This window comes from Phoca vitulina, unplaced genomic scaffold, assembly GCF_004348235.1.
Source record: "Phoca vitulina isolate PV1807 unplaced genomic scaffold, GSC_HSeal_1.0 scaffold16, whole genome shotgun sequence".
In the NCBI taxonomy this organism is placed as follows: domain Eukaryota; kingdom Metazoa; phylum Chordata; class Mammalia; order Carnivora; family Phocidae; genus Phoca; species Phoca vitulina.
In genome coordinates, this window is record NW_022589719.1 from 37,551,204 (window position 1) to 37,571,015 (window position 19,812).

Below are 19,812 nucleotides of genomic sequence, written 5' to 3' on the forward strand. Positions count from 1 at the left end.
ACACCTGGAGATGTGTGTGTGTGGGGGGAGTGTTGGAGTATTTATTTCCCCAGACCCCTCCCCCAGGCCTGGGGTTCAGGGGGGCTTCCTTCTTCTGCGTAGGCTAAGCCTTTTGCTGAGGGAGCCTCTTCCCCTGCTCACTGCTGCCTCCCTCACCAAGCCTTGCTCCTTCACTGAACTCTGTTCCTCCTTGTAACTCGTCCGTTCATTAGAATTCCTCCAATTATCTTTGTGAGCGTGCCATCTGTTTCTTGCTGGGACCCTGACTGATACCGTAATTGCCACCAGAAGTGGCCCCAGAAAACAGACTCTCAAAATGGGCTTCCAGGATTGAGTTGCTCATCCGTTTGACCAGCACGGGGACAAAATCCTTGCCAGGGGGCACTTGAGCGCTAGGGACGTGTCCTGCGCCGGCGTGCCACTTCAGATTCTCACCAGTGGTGCCATGGGACATAGGCAAGCGGGGGGCAAACAGATGGGTAGTCAAGTGGCTGGGATTCCCAGGTGCCCTGGCAAATATGGTGACCACACGGACGCGGCGGGTGGCCCCTCGGGACAGCCCTGGGGAGCTGCACAGAGGGGAGGACCCGGGGCTGCGCGCAGGCGCCCCGCCGAGCAAGCTGGGGTTACGGGTGCGAACACCCACCACGGACGACCGGGTTTCTGCGGGTGATCACGCAGGCTGAAGGCAGCGGGTTCTGTGCGGCTCCGACGCCGTCAGGGGGCACCGACAGTTCCAAGACGCGGCTCCGTAGTGATTCTCGTCTGGACCGAGAGGCCAGGGGAGGGCAGAGCTGCAGCCTCGGGGCCCCGCAGCAGACTCGGGCCGGGGGGCGCGGCGGGGGGTGTGGGACCCACGAGGGTGGGGAGGGCCGGCGGAAGGGGGCCCGCGCGCGGGGAGGCGCCGGAATAGGGGCGCCCCGTCCTGGCCCCGGGGACGTCCGTGCTGTGCGCTCGCAGGCCACTGCAGGGGCCTCAGGGGTGCCGGGCCGCGCCTCGGGGTCGCGAGTGGCCGTGCGACCCTCACGGCCCGTGGACCGGCCCTCGCGCGACAGGGGGCACCGCCGACGGACCTGAGACGGGCCGCGCTGCCGCCGCTCCGAGGGCCCGATCCCCGCGCTCGCACATCTGCGTGTGAGGGCTCCCGCGCCCCAAGGATCTGAGGCAGCTGCAGGGCTACGCCGTCGCTTTGACTCCAAGATGAGGAACCCTGAAGTCGCCCGCCCCAGGCCCCGCGGCGGCCGCAGTGCCCACCCCAAGCGGGGACTGGGGGGCGGGGGGCAGCCCCCCCTCAGCGGACCACGTGACCGGCGCGGGCCGGCCGCTGGCGGGCATGCGCACACGGCTAGCTCGGGAGCCATTTCGCGGGGCCGCGGCCCGGGGAGAGCGACTGCGCAGGCGCCCGCCGGGAGCGCGCGTGCGTGCGGTGCCGGAAGGGGCGGGGCGGGCGCGGCGCCTGCGCAGTGAGCAGCGTGGGGGGCGGGGCCAGCCGTCAGCTGACCGAGGCGGCGGCGGCGGCGGCTTCCGTGGGACAGCAGTCGGCGTCGCAGGCTCCGGCGCCGAGGGTCGCGGGCGCGTTCGCTCCTGGTGGGCGAGGCGGGGGCCGGGTAGCACCATGGCGACCACCGTCAGCACGCAGCGCGGGCAGGTGAGGCTGCGGGCGGGCGGCGGGCGTGGGCTCCGTAGCCTCCGGGGAGGGCCCGACGACGGGCTCCGGGCGGGGCGGCGGCGCGGCGGGGCCGGCCCCGGACGGAGCAGGCCCCGCACCCCGGGTGGGTCCCCCGGACCGAGGAGGGTCCCCTGTGCCCCGGATGGTCCTCACGTGGAGCAGCCCCCCCGGCCGTCCCTCTGCAGAGGAGGACCCTGAAGCCCAGATGGTGTCCGTCCTCCCCCCGGGCAGAGTAAGGCTCGCCAGCCCAGCTGCGTCCCCAGTTAGGGGCCACTTGTCATGCCGTCCGTTTTTCATTTGTAAATGAGAGGGTGGGAACCGGGGACCTGGGAGGGCCCTTCCCAGTTCTCACTCGGAGGGCTCCTGTGTGGACCCCCCCCGTGCCGTGGCAGGAGAGCTGGTGTAGACTGGCTCAGGACGGCCCGGCGGTGAGGTGGCCTCCCAGCAGCCCGCTCAGACTGCATCAGGGGCGGGTTGCCACAAAGCTGAAGTTTGTATGAACAGAAGCTCAAGATGCACAGCAGGGGAACATCTTGGTCCTTTTGAGCAGGAAAAAAGGTTCCTGTGCTGTGATCTCACAGTCAGCTGCTGAGGGTGAGTTCCCGTTCCCAGGGCTTCTCACCCCTAGAGCTGGACGTGGGTGGATCTTGTTTGTGCGCGCTAGAGGAGGATCTTTTCACAGAACGCTTTTTCTGAGGTTGAAAGGGAGACCCTGGTTTTGTAGGAATTCCCCTTTGGGCACAGGTGCTCTTTCTGAGAGCTTTGAAGGGGACCTGACCCACACTTCCTGTCGGACTTGGTGTGGGAAGGTCCCGGAGCCAGTGGGGAGAGTTCTGGGCTCGTCCTGGGGCTTCCAGCGCTCCATCTTCACAGCAAATTACAGCAGGTTCGCTGCCAGCAATTTCTCATGTTTATGCAACGGGCTGATCGGCTGATGGAGAGCAAGGGAACCCCAGCGGCTCCTTTCCTTGCCCTCCCACACCCCCCGCCGGGGAGCGGTGGGCTTAGTGGTCGGGCAGGACAGCCCCCGCCCTGGCCTGTCATGTGTCCTCAGCCTCCTGGGAACCCAGTGCCCTTGTGCGGGACTTCGCTGGAGGCATGGGACTGAGTGTAAACACGCACAAAGTTGGGCGCGGTGTCTGGTGTGAAGGGAGCGCCCCGTGGAGCTCAGCTCGCCCTGTTACCAGGGGAACGCTCAGTTCTGTGACAGCATAAAGCCGCAGCCCCTACAGTCCTGAGGGAGGGAGCAGGAGCGTCCGAGAGTGTTCACACACGTGGGGCCTGTGCTGTCCCGTGCTGCTTCTCTGTTGACTCCGTGAGTAGGGTGTTTCCTGGCACGTGTGACCATGCTGTGGTCTTACGTGTGTGTGTTGGTGTGCAGTGTGGGGTGCCCTCCGTGACCCGCAAACACGCAGGAATGGCAGGGCTGGGCCGGAGCTGGTGGGGGCTCCAGGAAGGTGTCATCCAGGGCTGGGGTCTTGAGTGCCAGCGCAGGGCACGTGACTTCTTCCTCAGCCAGTGTTATCGATCATGGTATTTGGGGCAGCACGATACAGTGAACACCCAGGTGTGGTGACCCCATCAGGATCTTACAGGGCAGCGCGGCAAACAGCCTGCGAGCTGGTGAGCTGCACACTCAGAGCTGTGGGTCTTTTTTTTTTTTAAGATTTTATTTATTTATTGGAGAGAGAGAGAGAGAGAGAGAAGAGCGCATGAGCAGGGGAGGAGCAGAGGGAGAGGGACAAGCAGACTCTGCACTGAGCGCGAAGTCCGATGTGGGGCTCGATCCCACGACCCCGGGTCATGACCTGCGCTGAAACCAAAAGTCAGATGCTCAACTGACTGAGCACCCCAGGCGCCCCAGAGCTGTGGGTCTTAACTCAAGACTTAGATATGAAGGTGGCCTGTCATGGGCCGTGGTTGAGGTGGGTAAGGTTCCTGGGGGGAGATGGCACCTGATGTAACACTTGAAGGAGGAGCCCGTGTGGTGGGGCTGCCCCGTGGGGAGGGGCTGGGCCTGGAGGGAGACAGGGTGGGCTGCTGCTGGAAGGCCGGGACGGGGGGGGGGGGGGGGGGGGGGGCGGGGGCGGGGGGGCGGGGGGGGGGGGGGGGTGCCGGTTCAAGGAACAGGCACGGCCAGGGTGCTTTTCCAGATGAGAGGCCAGCAGGCAGCAAATGGATTGTGTGCTTGAGTTTCATCTGGTCACTATAGTGTTAACTTTTTAAGAAAGCTTTTTGCCTGGCACACAGCCTCTTCGTGCCCCCTGCTCCCCTCTGGGCTAAACAGTCCTTGTAAGGACCGTGTTGCCATTGTTCGAGTCTGGTGGGCCTCTTCCTTTACCCAGGGTGCCCAGACTCCGCTGGTGCTGGGTGCTCTGCCATCCCAGCAGGTGGTGGTGAAGGAGGCGCTGGGTGGTGACTCGGCGGCTCTCCTGAGCATTAGCCCCGAGCCGCTGGGCTGCATCCCTGTGCGTGGCACCCAGGGCTCCACCGGGCTCCAGGGAGCCCAGAGCCTGGACTCACACGTGTGGGGCATACTCTGAAGTCTGACCATCACCTCCCACTTGCCACAAAGGAGTGAAGGCAGCGTCCTTGGGGATGTGAAGGAGGAACAGGAGTCTGCCTGGTAGTGGAGACAGGGTGTTTCCCATGTCCTCGCACAGGGAAGCCTGAGGGTGGGCTGAGGGTGGGGCAGTGCTGGCTGCTTCCCTCGGTGGGGCTCAGATGGTTCTTAGGCATCTGTCTGTCCAGGCTGGTTCCTTCCCTGAATCGCCACTGAGCCATGCCCCAGGCCTATGCTGTTTGCCCCGCTTTTCACGTTGCTAGTATTCTTGTGACAACGTCCATTTTCTGTCCAGGGTTTCTGTCCAGTCCACAGATCGTTCAGAAGCACCTGATGGGCCCCTGCCTTCCTTGTTAGAACTTGGGGAGTTTGTAGGACACGCTGCTTTAAACCACATAGTGCCTGTCAGCTCGTGGGGATGGCGATCGAGGCTCAGTCAGGGCTGCAGGAGCCCTTCCAGCCTCCCTCCCAGATGTGTGGGTGGGCCCCCCGGAGTTCAGGCTGACCACAACCACTCGTCCTCCTGGAGGTGCTGATCAGTCAGCGGGTTCAGGCCAAGCGCACCGCCGCCCTCCTCAGATGCCTTTTCTCTCCTGACCCGAGCTGGTCTGCTGGGCGACACTTGGGTGACTTGAGACTGTCCAGGTCCTTGTCAGCCTTGATGATGATGATTGTTTTTGATAGACGACGTAGTAACAACGTTCTTAATTCCATATAAATATAAAATATATATATATACAGATAAATTCAAGTAAGTGGTAAATGTAAATAATAACTTCGATATTGATAATTATTGCTGGATCAGTGACTTCTTTAGGGATGGCAAAGGGTGATATTTGTATTTTATGGCTTGTTCTGTTTTTATTAATTGGGACTGTTTGCTAAGATGGCTTTGCAGATGGTCCGCTGTCTGTCTGTGCTGAAACACAGTTGTGGAAGAGAGGTCGGGAAATGCTCAGCTCTTGCCCGTCGGTTTCCAGGACTCGGAGGGAAGGCCTGGCTTTCTCTTTAGGCTTGTGCGTGGCAGTGTTTCCTTGAGCACCATCGTGAGCCCGTGGGCCTTGTGTGCACAGCCTGCCTGCCGTGGCATGCCTGCTCACCCTGCCGGCTGGCCCAGGTCCTCCCGGCTGACAGCCCGGGCCTCTCCCTCCCGCCTCTCTGAGCTGGGTGGGGGTGTGTCCAGGGTCGGGGTGCAGCGCCCTTGTTGGCTGCACGGAGCCTTTCTTGTTTGGACCCATGCTAGTGTGGGAGTATCCGCCTGTGTTCGTGTCTTCATTCTTCGACCCGACGTCTTTCTGTCTGTCTAAGGTTGGTTTATCATCAGCATGTCGTTAGACCTTTAAAAAGTCAAATCTAAGAAGCGTCTTTGTCTCTTAGCGGGAACACGTTAAGTAATTGTATGTGATCACGCACATGCGTTTCCTTCCGCTGTTGTCCTCTGTGCTCAGATTTACCTTTTCTGTGTCCGTGTCTCTCCTTGCGTTCTTTGGGCGATTAAATAGTTTCTCAAATTCCGGTGTTCGTTCTGTCCTGGTCTGGAAGACACACAGATTTCTGTTCTCCTGGTGGTTATGCTAGAACCTTTCCTGGGCAGACCCAGCAGGGTGTAAGTCAGCCGCTGTGTTTGCGCTCCTCCTGATGGTATGTGATCTTGGGGGGCCCCTTCCCAGCCCGGACGCTGCTTCCTTTCCTGCCCCTCACACCGTGGGACCACTGTGCTTTTGCTTTCAGTTTGTCTTTTTGAGTTTGCTTTGGTGGCGGACTTTTCCAGGCTCTGTTCGTGAGTGCCCTTCTCCAACTCCTGGAAGCTCTTCTTGCTTGTGTGGCGCCCCACACGCGCGGATCTTAGTGTGGGTGTCCCGGCGGCAGCGGCTGGCCTGGGGCAGTCAGCGGTTGACACTCCTGCCCCTGCGGCTCCGCGTGTCCACCGCCCTCCCTGCGCCGTGTTGTCCCTCTTCTGGGTCACCACTGCCATCCCTGAGCGACAATCAGCTCTCTGACTCTGGGCCAGCTGCTGAGCCTCGGTGGCCTCGCGCATTTGTGCAAGGACGGACTGAGTCCGTGTGTGTGGCGTGCTTATCCCAGCCTGGCCTGTAGGAAGGCCTGAACAGGTGAGCTAATGGGCCCGAGGAGTTAGCTTGCATCCCTCAAAACACCCGGCTCTCCCTCGTGGTCATCTTTGCCTGCAGTTCCGCGCGCACCATTTACCACTGCCCTTGGCCCCACCATTCTGCTTCAACACCTGCGGGACGCTGGGAGCTGGGGGGCGGGGCTGTGGCCCCCGGGAGGGCAGCCGTGTCCGTGGAGGGCAGCAAGGCCCCTGGAGGAGGCCGAGGACGCCCGAGCAGGGGCACAGAGCAGCTGGTGTCAGGTGTTCACAAGCTCCCCTAGGTGAGTTCTCGGGCCCTCTGGAAACAGCCATCCCCTGTGGGCCAGGTGACAGCAGCGTCCCCTGGCTCCACTTGGGCCTCCGTCCACCGGCTCGTCCTCCTCTTTTTCTGTGTGTCCTCTCCCTCGGGGACCCCGGCTTCGGGTCCCCAACACGACCATGACTCCCTGCCTTCTCCCCGCCTCCTTCCTGAACGCCAGATCCCTGCGTTCTGCTGCTCCTTGCCCTGGAACGCTCCAGACGTCACAGTCAGGATGATCCCGTGGGTAGTCTTGCTGCTGTGCCTTCTGAGCAGACAGTCTGGTTCTCGGCCTGTGCCCCGCCCACACAGCGCCTCTCCCGCCCCACTGGCCCGCCGGCTGTCACACCCTGCAGCAGGTGCCCGGCTCTGCCAGACGGGAGGCACGGCAGGCCCGACTCCTCACCTGCCTGGGCCCCCTCCCGCAGGGTGCCAGGCCAGCGCCTTGGCCGCAGTACAGCCAGGATTCTGTCAGCAGCCAGGCTGGGGGTCAGAGCCACCCCTCATGCAGTCACTGGGGGGACAGGCAGTTTCTCCCAGGCAGACGATGGAACCTGCTGAGCTGTGGCCTCGGTGAATCTAGTGGCAAGTGTGCCCTTGCAGGGCCTTCAGCAGGGCAGGCCCCTGCGACGCCAGGGAGGCTCAGGGCTCCTGGCCCACCAGACGCCGTCCCGAGGTTGGGGCTCCTCGTCCTGTGAGCTGCTGACTTCACCACCTGGCCCTCGGCCCCTCTACAGCTCGTGGCCACACGGGCTTCTCTGTGTCTCTGTTGTCACCTTCCTCCGTCCCTTTCGGCCGTGATTCCAGTGTGAGTGATGTGGACCGAGAGCCGAGTGACAGCTGTGGACTAAGGAGGCGTTTGTGTTGGGGTGCCTCTTCGGACCATGGCGGGGGCTCCAGAGCCCTGAGCGCCTGTGTTCTCACGGGTGACGCCGGCCCCAGAGGGCGGGGCAGGTTCTCAGACGAGGCAGAGCGAACGGAAGGCCTCACGGTGGCTGGCGGCCCGCACTGGGGCTTCCGCTCCTCGCGGCATCGTCGTGCTGTTTCGTTGGGCGTCACGTGGCCATCGGCTTGGTGGGGCACGTGGACACGGGAGCTCTGCCTCATGGCCGCCGTTCTCATGTTTGTTTTCGTGCCACAGGCGTTCTCCACCCTGTCACTATGTCGGGGCGCCAAAAAGAACATCCAGCGGGTGGCTAAAAAGTATTCTCTCGTTTCAAGCAAAAGTTAAAAGTTCACTAAAAATATTTTCTAAGAAAATTTTCCAGATGTTTTACTGGAAAAGTAACAGTTGAATGAATTTTTAATTCTTGATTACATTGGTACTGTGTTTATATAAATTGCTGATTTGTGTGCGTAATTTGACACATTATAAGTAAATATGTTCAAGGTTCTCAACAAATACAGATACAAAGCATTAATAGGTTTTCGGTTTTTAACCTAACTTTTAACTTAAAAATTTTATTCCTTTTTTTTTTTTTAAGATTTTATTTATTTGTTAGAGTGGACACAAACCAGCTGGGTGAAGGGGCAGAGGGAGAAGCAGGGAGCCCAATCCCAGGCTCCATCCCAGGGCCCTGAGATCATGACCTAAACCAACAGCAGGCACTTAACCAACTGAGCCACCCAGGTGCCCCTAAAAACTTTATCGTAACCCTGCTTTAACTCAGGAGTGCTGTTTGTACGCAGAGCACGAGTCCGTGTACGGGATGTGGACTGATAGACAGTGAGGGCGGCGAGGAGAGATGGGGTAGATGGTCCTTGCGGGGACAGTGACGACAGACAGGCCCAGCGGGCCCCCTGCCCCGGCCGGTGCACGGCTGACAGTCCGTTTTGGACTCTGTATGCATCTTGTAAGCATGAGCCAAATGATAGTTTACAATGTCTGTTATTTATTTCTGATCAAGATTAATCATTCTCTCTAGTCCTTGAGCCAGGATAAAGCATGTATTTTAATGTGACCGTTCAGACGTTTCCTCCGTCATCATATGGCAAAAGTAAATTTTAGGATTAGCCCTGAACTTCTGTACGTCAGTAACGCGGGCGCTCCCGACGACCTTCCCCGGCTGGTCTCTGAAGCGGTCGGGCTTGTGTCGGCGCCCGGGCTCGCCGGGCAGGCCTGACCGAGGACTGGTTTCGGCCGCAGCGCTGACTGCAGGTGTGGGAGTCCGCTCACGTGGATGGACTCTGCCGCGGTTGGAGCAGTGGGCAGACCTGTCTGCCGGCTCCCGGGCCGCGGGTGCTGCTTGCAGGACCAAGAGCTTGGTATTTCATAAGAAGTGGGGCACTGTTTCCTTTTTTTTTAGTTAAGTTGACATGTTTTCTGACAGACTTCACATGTTAGAGTTACGGAACGGCTGTAGCAGTTCGGAGAGCCCCAGCGTCTTTGCACCTTGTGTGCGATCCTCACTGGTGACGTCAGCAGGGTACGTCTGTCACAACCAGAGACCTGGCTTTGGTGTGTGGCTGCTCGCTCCGGGCTTTTGGATGCCCCGTGTTTGCCTCACTGTCCCTTCTGTCCTAGGGTTCCAGCCCAGACCCCACAGGGCATGGAGCTGCCATGGACCCTCAGTGGCCTGCTCTCTGGGACCATCTCAGACTTTCCTTGTTTTGGGGTCTGCCGGTCAGGGATTTTGTAGCCTGTCCCTTGCGTGGGAAGAAGCCTCCGGGACGTGGTGTCGTCCTTGCGGCTTTTCAGGAACCCGGCATCCCCCAGCCTGTCAGTGCTGGCGTTGGCCGGAGAGCTCAACTTCTGTCCCCTTCCCGTGTTTTGTTTGCACTCTTAATTTATGTTGTAAAGATCCTCGTTTCACGTTTACAGTTTTATAGTTAAAACATGATTGAGAAAGAGCACTAGATGTTTGACCTTTTTTTTTTGTAAAGGTTCACTTACTTGAAAGAGCACACGTGAGCGCAGGGGGAGGGGTAGAGGGAGAGTGAGTCCCAAGCAGACTCCCCTCTGAGCAAGGAGCCCATCATGGGGCTCCATCCCAGGACCCTGAGATCGTGGCCTGTGCCGAAATCAAGAGTCGGACGCTCAACCAACTGAGCCACCCAGGCGCCCCGATCTCTGACCTTTGATACAATTTTATTTCCCCCCATTAAAAAGGAGTGTGTTTTCCTTGAAGAAACCCAGATGAGTACAGTAGAAAGGAAACGTGGTTCTGCAAGTCCCATTCGGATGATGGGATGATGGGAAACAGAAATAATGATCCCCATGCCTGAGCACACCCTGTCACCACTGTCGCCGCAGACACATGCCTCACCATCCCTGGTGTGCCCCGCAAGGGCACGGCCCGTTCCCTGCTGGATCCTCAGAGCTGCCGTGTGTGATACAGGGTGAGCGGTTATTTTTCAGAATAAATGAGAATCTGGTTGACATGAGTCTGTGTCTGCCAGATTGTGTTCACGGGAGCGGGCAGAGCTCACCACGGCCCCTGCAGGCGGAGGCTGGGAGGCCTGAGGCCGACTGGCAAGGCAGCGTCCGGCCCCGTGTCCACTGGGAAGAGCGCTGGCTGGGAGTGTGGCTCCCGGTTGCCCCAACGACTGGCGATGAATGTTGGTCTGGTAGCCGCCAGGCCAGCCGCAGCATCTCAGCCGTGATGGAGGGTGTGCGGCCTTCTTTCCGGGGCAAGCCCTGGGCCCTGCTGGTGAGCCACGCGGCACACCGGGGGAAGGGCACCTACGAGGCCCCTCGGGAGGCAGTGCACTCCTCCCCTGGCAACCCTGGGCCTCCCGGGTGCCGCCGCTTTCCCTTCCATCTGTAATGAGTGCTCGGGGCCCCTGTGGGCCCATCGGGGCCGCCCACTCCAGACCGAGAAGGTGTGAGATGCTGTCCTCCCCAGGTGCTTGAGTCGGCCCGGTGTGGGGTCCTGCCAGGAGAAGGGTTTCCTTGCTCCGCAGGGGAAGCAGTTGGAGCACCAAGCTGATGGGCGCCGAGGTGGCAGTGGCCAGGGCGGAGCCCCTGACCCCAGGGTCTTGAGTGGGTTTCCATCGGTTTCAGTGCCTGGTTTGGGTGATCTCCAGGCCCGAGATGGGGACATGGAGGGCAGGAACCTAGACCTTTCTAGGGATATTTGAAATGAAACAGCACAAGGCACCTCGGGAGAAATGCTTTCCCATTGGCGCTTGTGACCTCAGCGGGTGTGGAACCTTCTGGAATCCTGCCAGATCCGTGTCATCTGGAAGGCCAGAGCTTGAGCGATAGAGGCCTTAGGATACTTGGTGCGTGGACATATGAGGTGGTCCCCAGCGGTTGCTGTCAGGAAATGCAGTTTGCCACAACGCCCTGTGACACGTGGGGGTTTCCTTTTGGCATTTCCTGAAAATAACGCTTCTTCAAGGCTCTCGGCCTTGTGATGTCCCCTTGGGGCAGCCGAGGAGGACCCGGGGACCCCTGCAGGCGGGCCCTGGGCTGTAGCTCTGCTGCTCCCTCCCACCGGGACCTGTGGCCCGGGGGCTGCGCGCCCTGAACCCAACCTGCCTGGGAAGGAGTGGAGTGCAGGCTGCCTGGGCGTCCGACACCCGGCGGGCCCGTGCTCTGCTCATCTCTGCAGGGGAAGCCTTGTTCACGGCCACGGCCACATGTGGCAGCCGGCTCCCGAGGCAGCCGCTGCCTCTTCCTGGAAGACTGGCTTCTGGGAACCCTCGGGGCCTCTGCACAGGCCACCGTCCTGCACGTCCCCGGCCCCGTCTCTGGGAGGCCAGGTAGCCTCGTGGACAAGGGGTTCGGCAAGAGGCAGAAGGGGGCTCTTTGGGGCTTCGTGGGGTCTTCTGGGCTGTTGTTGCATCTGAGCTGGGTCAGCACGGGGGGTGGGGGTTCCGTACAGCTGGAAGTCCAAGCTTCCGATTTTGTCGCACTGCGTGGTTTCAACCAGCGCCTTGCAGCCCGCGGGACACGTAGGCAGAGGGCGTGTGACACCTGACCACGGCCCAAGACCGTCAAGGAGCCGTTCTGAGCACGAGAACCTGCTGTCAGGGCCCGAGCAGAGGCCGGTGTGCGTTTCTGTGTCCACCGGGAGTGGGCCCCGTGCTGGAGGGCATCGTGGTGGCTCGAGGCACTCGGACTGGAGACCCTGGACCCCGTGGGCCCCTCGCTTTGTAGATGACGCCCTGAGCTCCTGCCACACTAACTCCTGTGCTCGCCCTGAAGGTGTATGTCGGCGAGCTCCCGCAGGACTTCCTCCGCATCACGCCCACGGCCACGCAGCAGCAGGTGCAGCTGGACGGGCAGGCGGCCCAGCGGCTGCAGTACGGAGCGGCGGCGGGCACGGTGGGCCGCCTCAGCATCACCGTGGTGCAGGTGGGTGTCGGGGCTCCCTGGGGCCTGCTCGGGGTGGGGCGGCCCTGCGTGCGGCTGCTCTGTGGGCTGTGGCTGCCAGGCCGCGTTTTCTGTGTGGACAAATGGTTTCCGTGATTCGTTTTTCTTGAGACATACCTGATGAGAAACGATGTAAGTGAGATGCTGAGGATGACCCAGGCTTCTACCAGAAACAGCAGGAAGAGCCAGAGAGGGATGTGCTGGGCGTGTTCTGTGTGCCGGGCACCGCCCCTTCCCAACCCTCCCGGCTGCTGGGGAGGTGGGGGCACGGAGGGAGGCCCCGGCTGCTGAACGGACCCCAGGAAGGCCAAAGGCGCGGTCAGGATCGAACGTGGCTTTGGTCACCACAGCTTTCTGTGAAACCAAGAAGAAAGGGGAGTCACTGGGAGGCAGAGTCACAGTCGGGCCTTGCAAATGCCGTGGGTTTTAAGGGGACTGCACCCCAGACACCTGGCCACACTTGCGGGGCTGATGGGGTCACCTCAGATACTCACGTGTTCCTGAAACTCCGACTTCTCACGTGCCCACACGAGCAGCCGGTCCGCACCCTCTGCACCGTCCTTCCAGCCCCATTTTGCCTGCTGGGCCTCTCGGCGTGGCCCATGGCCCTTTGTGATAAGCCTTTCTCCCCTCTGTCTGCAGGGGGCCCCACCGTGCTTCCTGGCCTCCCTCCCCGGCGTGTCCCTGGTGGTCCCTGCCGTTGGAGCAGAGCGCTCTGCGGTCGGGCCCCTGGCTCCCCTCTCCCCTCCCTGCCCCCACGCCCAGGCCAGCCCTCCACTCAGCTGCAGATGGGAGCATCCACGCCACAGCCCACGGGGCCTCTTTCTGGGTGTCCAGTAGGCGTGTCGTCTGCTTCCCGCATGTGGGGTGCAGGTGCTTCGTGCGCTCAGGACAGGGCTGGTTTGGTTTGGGCTTGTTGGGGTTTCCCTTGTGTCTGTGATGGCTGACGGCCTTCGCCCACGTTCCACTGGGCCGTGTGCTCGTCGCTGAGGCTGGAGAGGCCCCTGTCCTGGGCCTGGCGCTGCGTCACACGCCGGCCTGCCGTGCACCTCTCTCCGTGCAGGCAGGTCCGTGCTCCTCCCCAGGGCCGTGGTGGCGCCATCCTACCCAGGTGTCTCCACGTCGAAGTTATGTGGTTTTTGGTTTTACGTTCCAGTGTGTGATGCGCTTGGAAGGACGTTTGCTGACCGGTACCCTAGGCAGCCAGAGCCTTAGCTCTTCATCAGTCCCTGTGCCTTCTTCCCCTGCAAAGGCAGCCTGTCTGGCTGGAGGTTGGGCTCCGCGGGATCCATAACCTGCAGTAGTGGACAGAGAACAGAAAAGGGAGCCAGGCGGTGGCTGGGCCAGGTGCCCTGAACTCGCCACCCCGCTGCTCCAGGCTGGCTCTCAAGCCCCATGTCCCGGGTGGCTCTCGGCTCTGGCCCAGGACAGCCTGCCTGTCACCCTGCTCTGCAGCCTCTTCTGAGGGGATGCTGGAGAAGGAGCTGCCCCACACGGCACAGCAGCTCCCTTGACTTGAGCCGGGACCTTCGGCACCTGGTGCCCAGGAACAGTTTCGGCCGTGTCCTGTTCCCCGGAAAACCCTGGGGTTGATGACGCGAAGGGGGTGGACAACTTAGGTGAGCGCATGTCTCTCACTCCGACGGCAGCTGCTCATTCAGTAACATTGGCTGTATTTCAGGCCAAGTTGGCGAAGAATTACGGCATGACCCGCATGGACCCGTACTGCCGACTGCGCCTCGGCTACGCAGTCTACGAGACGCCCACCGCCCACAACGGTGCCAAGAATCCTCGCTGGAATAAAGTCATCCAGTGCACGGTGCCCCCGGGCGTGGACTCCTTCTACCTGGAGATCTTCGACGAGGTGAGAGGGCCGCCCACCATCACGGGCCCAGCGGGTGCGGGCCACTCGTGGCCACACGGGAGCCACGCTGCCCTGTCTTCACCACCGAGGCTGTCCCGGAGCTGCAGGCATGCCCAGACACAGGGCGTGCCGTTGCTTTGTGATGGCTGCCTGGGTGTCCCCAGCAGCAGTGAGGAGTACACAGTCTCACGCAGATCCTTGCACCCGTTAGATTCAGAAACAGCATCAGCAGGGATGGGAACACCGGGCACTCCGAGGAGACAGTGTTGACTGTACTCCTTCCCCAAGCCCCAAACACATCCCCAAACCAAAGGCACACAGAGGCCAGCTCTTCAGCCAGGTTGGACGTAAAGTGGGTCAGACCCCACACTGGGTGGAATGGGGTTCTTGGGCAAGTTGCCAGCCCCCCAAGTGTCCCTGGGAGGGTCAGATAGATACACTGGGGCTCTTCCTGAGCATGGTCCTCTGGGCACCTGTGTGGGGCAGCCCAGTCCTCCATGGCCGTCCAGGGAGCCTCAGGGGATTGGTTGGCAGGATGAGAGGTCGGAGGGCTGCGGGTTGGGCAGCAGGGCCTGGAGGTGACCCCCCACCTGGTGCAGTGCCCTCTGTCCTCCCTCTTTCCTTCTAGGTTCCTCCCTCCTACTCTTCCTCTTCCTTTACTCTAAACGGGGGTAGAAAGGAGGGCCTGCTTAGCAGGGAAAGGGCCTCCTTCCCTCCACCCGTGCCCACTGGGCTTTGGACTTGCAAGGGATCCCGAGAGGGTGGGCGGAGGCCCTCCTGGCCTCATGGGGATGAGGGTGGTGGGTCCTGTGTGTGTGGTGGGGGAGCCAGAGCTTGGGGGGAGTGGGGGGTAACTCTTAGAGGCGGTGGCCCTCCGGGGGCAGGGTGAGGGTGGGGGTGTGGGCGGGGGTCTCAGGGCAGGGATGATGGGCGGGGCTGAGGGGCTGTGAGGGCACCGGTGGGGAAGTGGGGCCTCAGGGCAGGAGGTGGGGGGGCAGGGGCAGGGCCTCAGGGCCAGGCCTCGGAGTGATGGCAGCACCTGGGCACCCATATCCCTCAGCGGGCCTTCTCCATGGACGATCGCATCGCCTGGACACACGTCACCATTCCCGAGTCCCTGAAGCAGGGCAAGGTGGAGGACGAGTGGTACAGCCTGAGCGGCCGGCAGGGCGACGACAAGGAGGGCATGATCAACCTGGTCATGTCCTACACGGTGAGGGTGGGGCAGGAGGGCCGGCTGAGCGGCAGCCTCAGCTCAGCGGAGCTGTTTGTGCCCGAGGGACTGGGACCTTGGCTCGCAGGCGTCCGGGTGGGAGGAGCAGTATGGGTTGGTGGCCTGTCCCTCAGGGTACGGCCGCCCCCGTGGTCAGAGCGGGCCCACCAGGCGGTAGGGAGGGGTCTCACATGGGGTTTAAGGGAGCGGCTGCTGGTCCTCTGGCCCTCAGGTCTCTTGGCTCGTGCGGGCTCCATGGCCCGCGGCCTGCTGCTCTTGGGGCAGGTGGGGGTCTGGGACACCTTTGTGTCACCGAGGCGGTGGTGGTGTCCCTGTTGTTTTAACTCTGCCTGGAGGAAGTTCCCTGCAGGTGTCCCAGCCCAACAGAGCTTCATTCCCCTTCTTTAGCCCTGGGCTGTTAAAAGCAAATCCCAGCATCAGTGTGATTCGACTCGTAGACGTTTGATTACACAACTGCTGTTTTCACGCAAACACACAACCCCGGTTCTGTTAACGGAGCCGGTAGCGTTCTAGAGGCAGTCGGGAAGCGTTACAGGTGTAGGTCCTGAAAGTACCCGTTTGCTTCCCGGGACCGCGTTCCCTTCTGATCCCGCGTCAGTCGGCCACGGCTCTCTAACAGCCCATGTAGCCAGGCCGCTCGCCCCAGCCTTCCACCAGGGCAGCGTTAGGGTGTCCATTTCCATGGGTGCTGTGTTCTCTGTGACGCCATGGTCGTCTTCCGTGTGTTCCAGTCGCTGCCGGCCACCGTGATGATGCCGCCTCAGCCTGTGGTCCTCATGCCCACCGTGTACCAGCAAGGCGTCGGCTACGTGCCCATCACAGGTGTGTGTCCCTCCCCCTTCCCGGCGCTATCCTCGGGGGCTTGCGGCGCAGCGTGCAGGCTAAGTCCTGTCTGCGCATGACTCACGGGATCCTTCCAAACACAAGGATGTGGTCTTAGGCTTGAATTATTTTATACGTCTGTGGGATATAGGTTTTTTTTTCCCCCAGACTGTTGGCGAGTTGAACTTTTGTGGAGGTGTAGAAATGTAATCTCTGAACACGTTAGTGTATGAGTTACCGTCACGAAAGATCCTGCCCTGTGGGGCGCAGTGAGCCGTGTGCCCAAACGTTCCCGTTCTGTCGTGTTCATTCGTCTTTGTAAACTAGCAGTTTGTGACGGCAGTCGGGTTACTCTCTCGTCTTTGGATTTTCAAATGTTAACGTCAGCCATCGGGTCACGGTGACTGGACTCAACCAGCCCCTGCCACAAGCAGCCATGAACCGGGCAGAACGGACGAGGCGGCAGCTGGGATCGGGCATCAGCAGACAGGCCTGTAGGACTGTGAGCCCCAAGAGAAGGGAGGCGGAGGAGCCCCTGGTCACCGCGGTCTCTGCCCGAAGCGGCGTGGTTGTCCCTCCGTGCCAAAGGGGCTGGACTGGGGCAGGACGCTGTGGGGCAGGGGCCGTGCTGCCTCAGGGCTGGGGTTTCCACCCAGCCAGAGAAGAGAGGCCTCATCATCGTGCAGCTGCGGTTGGCGCAGGACCAGGGTGTCGCTTTGGGCTGACCTTCACCCCGGAGCCTAGCCACAGCCCCACAAGGAAGGGGGCGGGGCGGGCAGGCTGCACCCGCGTCCAGGGTGCCCACACAGGTTCAGGAAGCGGGGAGAGCCGTGGACTCCGGTTTCCACAGGGCGCCGTCCCGCAGATAAGGGGGGGAAAGGGTGAGCCCTGGTTGGGACAGAACCAGTCAATAGGCAGTGGCCTCAGTGACCCAGGAGCTGCAGAGTAGCCGGGACTCATTCACAGAATTAAAGAGGGTCTTACTAAGTGGGAAGAGGGAACCTCGGCAGAGTCCCGGAAACTGAGGAAAACCAAGGGGGGGATGTATTTGGCCTGGGAAGCGCACTGAGTGGGGGAACACTCCCTCCTGCTGGAGCAGTCCAACGGCTGGGCACCTCCTTTGCCTCAGGGGGGTTCTCCGTGGGGCCTCTCCCTGCCCCTTCCCTGCAGCGGTTTCAGGGTGAGATCGGGGTTTGACCGCCTGCCTTGGAGGTTTGAGCAGGAACAGGCACCTTATGGGCAAAGGTGTGAGTGTCCTGGGGCCGGTTAAACCCGCAGGATCGTCTGCTCTCCACTCTGGAGGCCAAAGTCCAGCAGAATCAGGGTGTGGGCCGGGCTGCGGTACTTAGAGGCGGAAGCACAGAGCCGGACAGGACCCTTCCTAGCTGCACCGCCGCAGCTTCGGCCCCCATGGCCCTCACGGTCACAAAGGCCCTCCTGAGGGTCGGTGCCTGTGGCCCAGGCGCTCCTTTGATCAGGACCCTGCTCCAGATGGCCAGGTGAGGTCTTGCTCATCTTTCTGGGCGCACACTTCAGCCACGGCGTCACTGCCCCGGGACCTGTTTGAGTAACGAAAAGTCCACTTTGTCAGGAGACGTGTTTTTATGGTTTCTCAGCTCTCTTTGTAAATGCTTTTAAAGTTTGTCCTAAAACGTTTATTCGGGGAAAGGCAGACTTCTGTATAAATGGAGACTTTGAACTTCTCTTTTGATGCACATTTGTAAGCTTTGGGACAGTGACCTACTCGCAGGAGGTGGCCAAGGAAAGGAAGGAGGAAGGAGCTTTTGCCTGGACCTCGAGGCCGAGCCGCCCACCGGCTCCAGTGCGTTTCCTACAAACAGGGACTTGCGCCCGCTGCCCGTGTTCGTGTGAGGCTTGTGCTTCAGAGTCTTCTCTGCTGTGAATAACTTAGATCCCTAACCTTGTCGAGGTGTGCATGCATGTATATGTGTGATGAGTGATGTGTGTGTGCACGTGTGTGATCTGCAGTGTGCGTGCGTGTGTGCACGTGTGATGAGTGATGTGTGTTGTGTGTGTGCACGTGTGTGATCTGTAGTGTGCGTGTGTGCACGTGTGATGAGTGATGAGTGATGTGTGTGTGCACGTGTGTGATCTGCAATATGCGTGTGTGTGTGCACGTGTGATGAGTGATGTGTGTTGTGTGCGTGCACATGTCTGATCTGCAGTATTGGTGTGTATTTGCGTGTGCACGTGTGATCTGTATATTGGTGTGTGCATGCATGTGCGTGTGTGTACATGGCACACGTGTGCACGTGTGATGAGTGATGTGTGTGTGCACGTGTGTGATCTGCAGTATGTGTGCATGCGTGTGCACGTGATGAGTGATGTGTGTGTGCACGTGTGTGGTCTGCAGTGTGCGTGCGTGTGTGCACGTGTGATGAGTGATGTGTGTTTGTGTGCACGTGTGTGATCTGTAGTGTGCGTGTGTGCACGTGTGATGAGTGATGAGTGGTGTGTGTGCAACGTGTGTGATCTGCAGTATGTGTGCGTGCGTGTGTGCACGTGTGATGAGTGATGTGTGCGTGCAGGTGTGATCTGCATATTGGTGTGTGCGTGCATGTGCGTGTGTGTACATGGCACGCGTGTGCACGTGTGTGATGTGGGGAGGTGCGTGTGTGTGCGGACCCTGCTCCCGCGGGAGGGGTGCTGCCTGCAGGTGCTGCCCCCCCGACAGGTGGGGGTCCCACGGGGGAGTTAACCCTGGGGTGGGGGTGAGAGCCTTTTTGAAGCGTGCGGCAGGGTCTGTGTGCGCTGAGCAGTGCGTGGGCTGCACGGAGGCCACGCCCACCAGATGGGGACAGTGCTGCCCGGGGTGGGAAAGCCTTCGCACTGCTGTTCTGCCCTGTGATTTCATCCACCCTGGAGACGGTCAGCTGGAGAGTTGGGCTCTCAGCATCTCACCACCTGGGCCCGTGATAGGAAACGCTCTGGTGTGCGCCTTGCTCTCGGGTTTCGCGTGCTTGTTGGCGTCGGAGGGACCCACCTGGTGCACGGTCTGCCCCACAGTCGCCCGCTGATGTGGGACCGTCAGGGCCTCCCGTCCCGTGTGCTGTTCCTTCCTGACAAGAGTGTTTTGTGGCCTTCAGTCAGTGAACATCAGAGTTTGAAGGGACCGCAGCGTGAGCAGCCTGTCGGGCTCTGAGCTGAGAGCGTGGACGGTGCACCTGCTGGGGAGGAGGGCTGCGGGCAGTGGATTTGTGCACGGGGGCCGCGGGCGGGGGCGCACGTCCTTAACCCCGGGGCCGGCGCTCGGCATGGGCCCTGGTGCCGCTGTGCGCCCCTAAGCGGCATCTTGTGCTTGCAGGTGTTCCTGCCGTGTGCAGCCCTGGCGTGGTGCCTGTGGCCCTGCCCCCGGCAGCCGTGAGCGCCCAGCCCCGCTGCAGCGAGGAGGACCTGAGAGCCATCCAGGACATGTTCCCCAACATGGACCGGGAGGTGATCCGCTCCGTGCTGGAAGCCCAGAGAGGGGACAGGGACGCAGCCATCAACTCCCTGCTCCAGATGGGCGAGGAGTCCTAGAGCCACAGCCGCCACGTGGCCTCAGCCCTCCCGATGTGCTGGCCCAGCCCCTCCCCCTCTCCTGTGAAGGAGCCCCGTGTAGCCTTTTCTTGGGCGTGTGTAGTCCCAGTCCTCACCCTCGTGTGGGATGCATGTGGGTGGTTGGTCCCCAGCTGCTGGGCCCTCCGTCGCTCAGGGTGGGTGTGCGTGGCTCTCCTCCTGGCTTCGTTGGGAGCAGAGTAGGCACATGGGCCGTGTCCTGTGTACGCACACTCGCTCTCCTGCCACTTGGGGACATGTCTTCAAGTGCCGTGGGCTCCTTCTCCGCACGCTGTCCCAAGATCGCTCTCTACAAGCACCTGCCTCTGCCAACGCTTTAGAAAGTGTCGCTGTTTTCCGGGTTTGATTAATGG

General features: G+C 61.0%; 1 protein-coding gene across 1 annotated transcript; it reads left to right on the forward strand.

Annotated features, from left to right (window-relative positions):
- Positions 1–1,486: 1,486 nt before the first annotated feature.
- Positions 1,487–19,594, forward strand: TOLLIP (toll interacting protein). Its single transcript, XM_032414609.1, has 6 exons — positions 1,487–1,648; positions 11,793–11,942; positions 13,642–13,824; positions 14,885–15,037; positions 15,790–15,880; positions 19,206–19,594. The coding sequence occupies exons 1-6, from the start codon at positions 1,616–1,618 to the stop codon at positions 19,418–19,420; spliced, it is 825 nt and encodes a 274-aa protein (XP_032270500.1). The 5' UTR covers positions 1,487–1,615; the 3' UTR covers positions 19,421–19,594.
- The last annotated feature ends 218 nt before the right edge of the window (positions 19,595–19,812 follow it).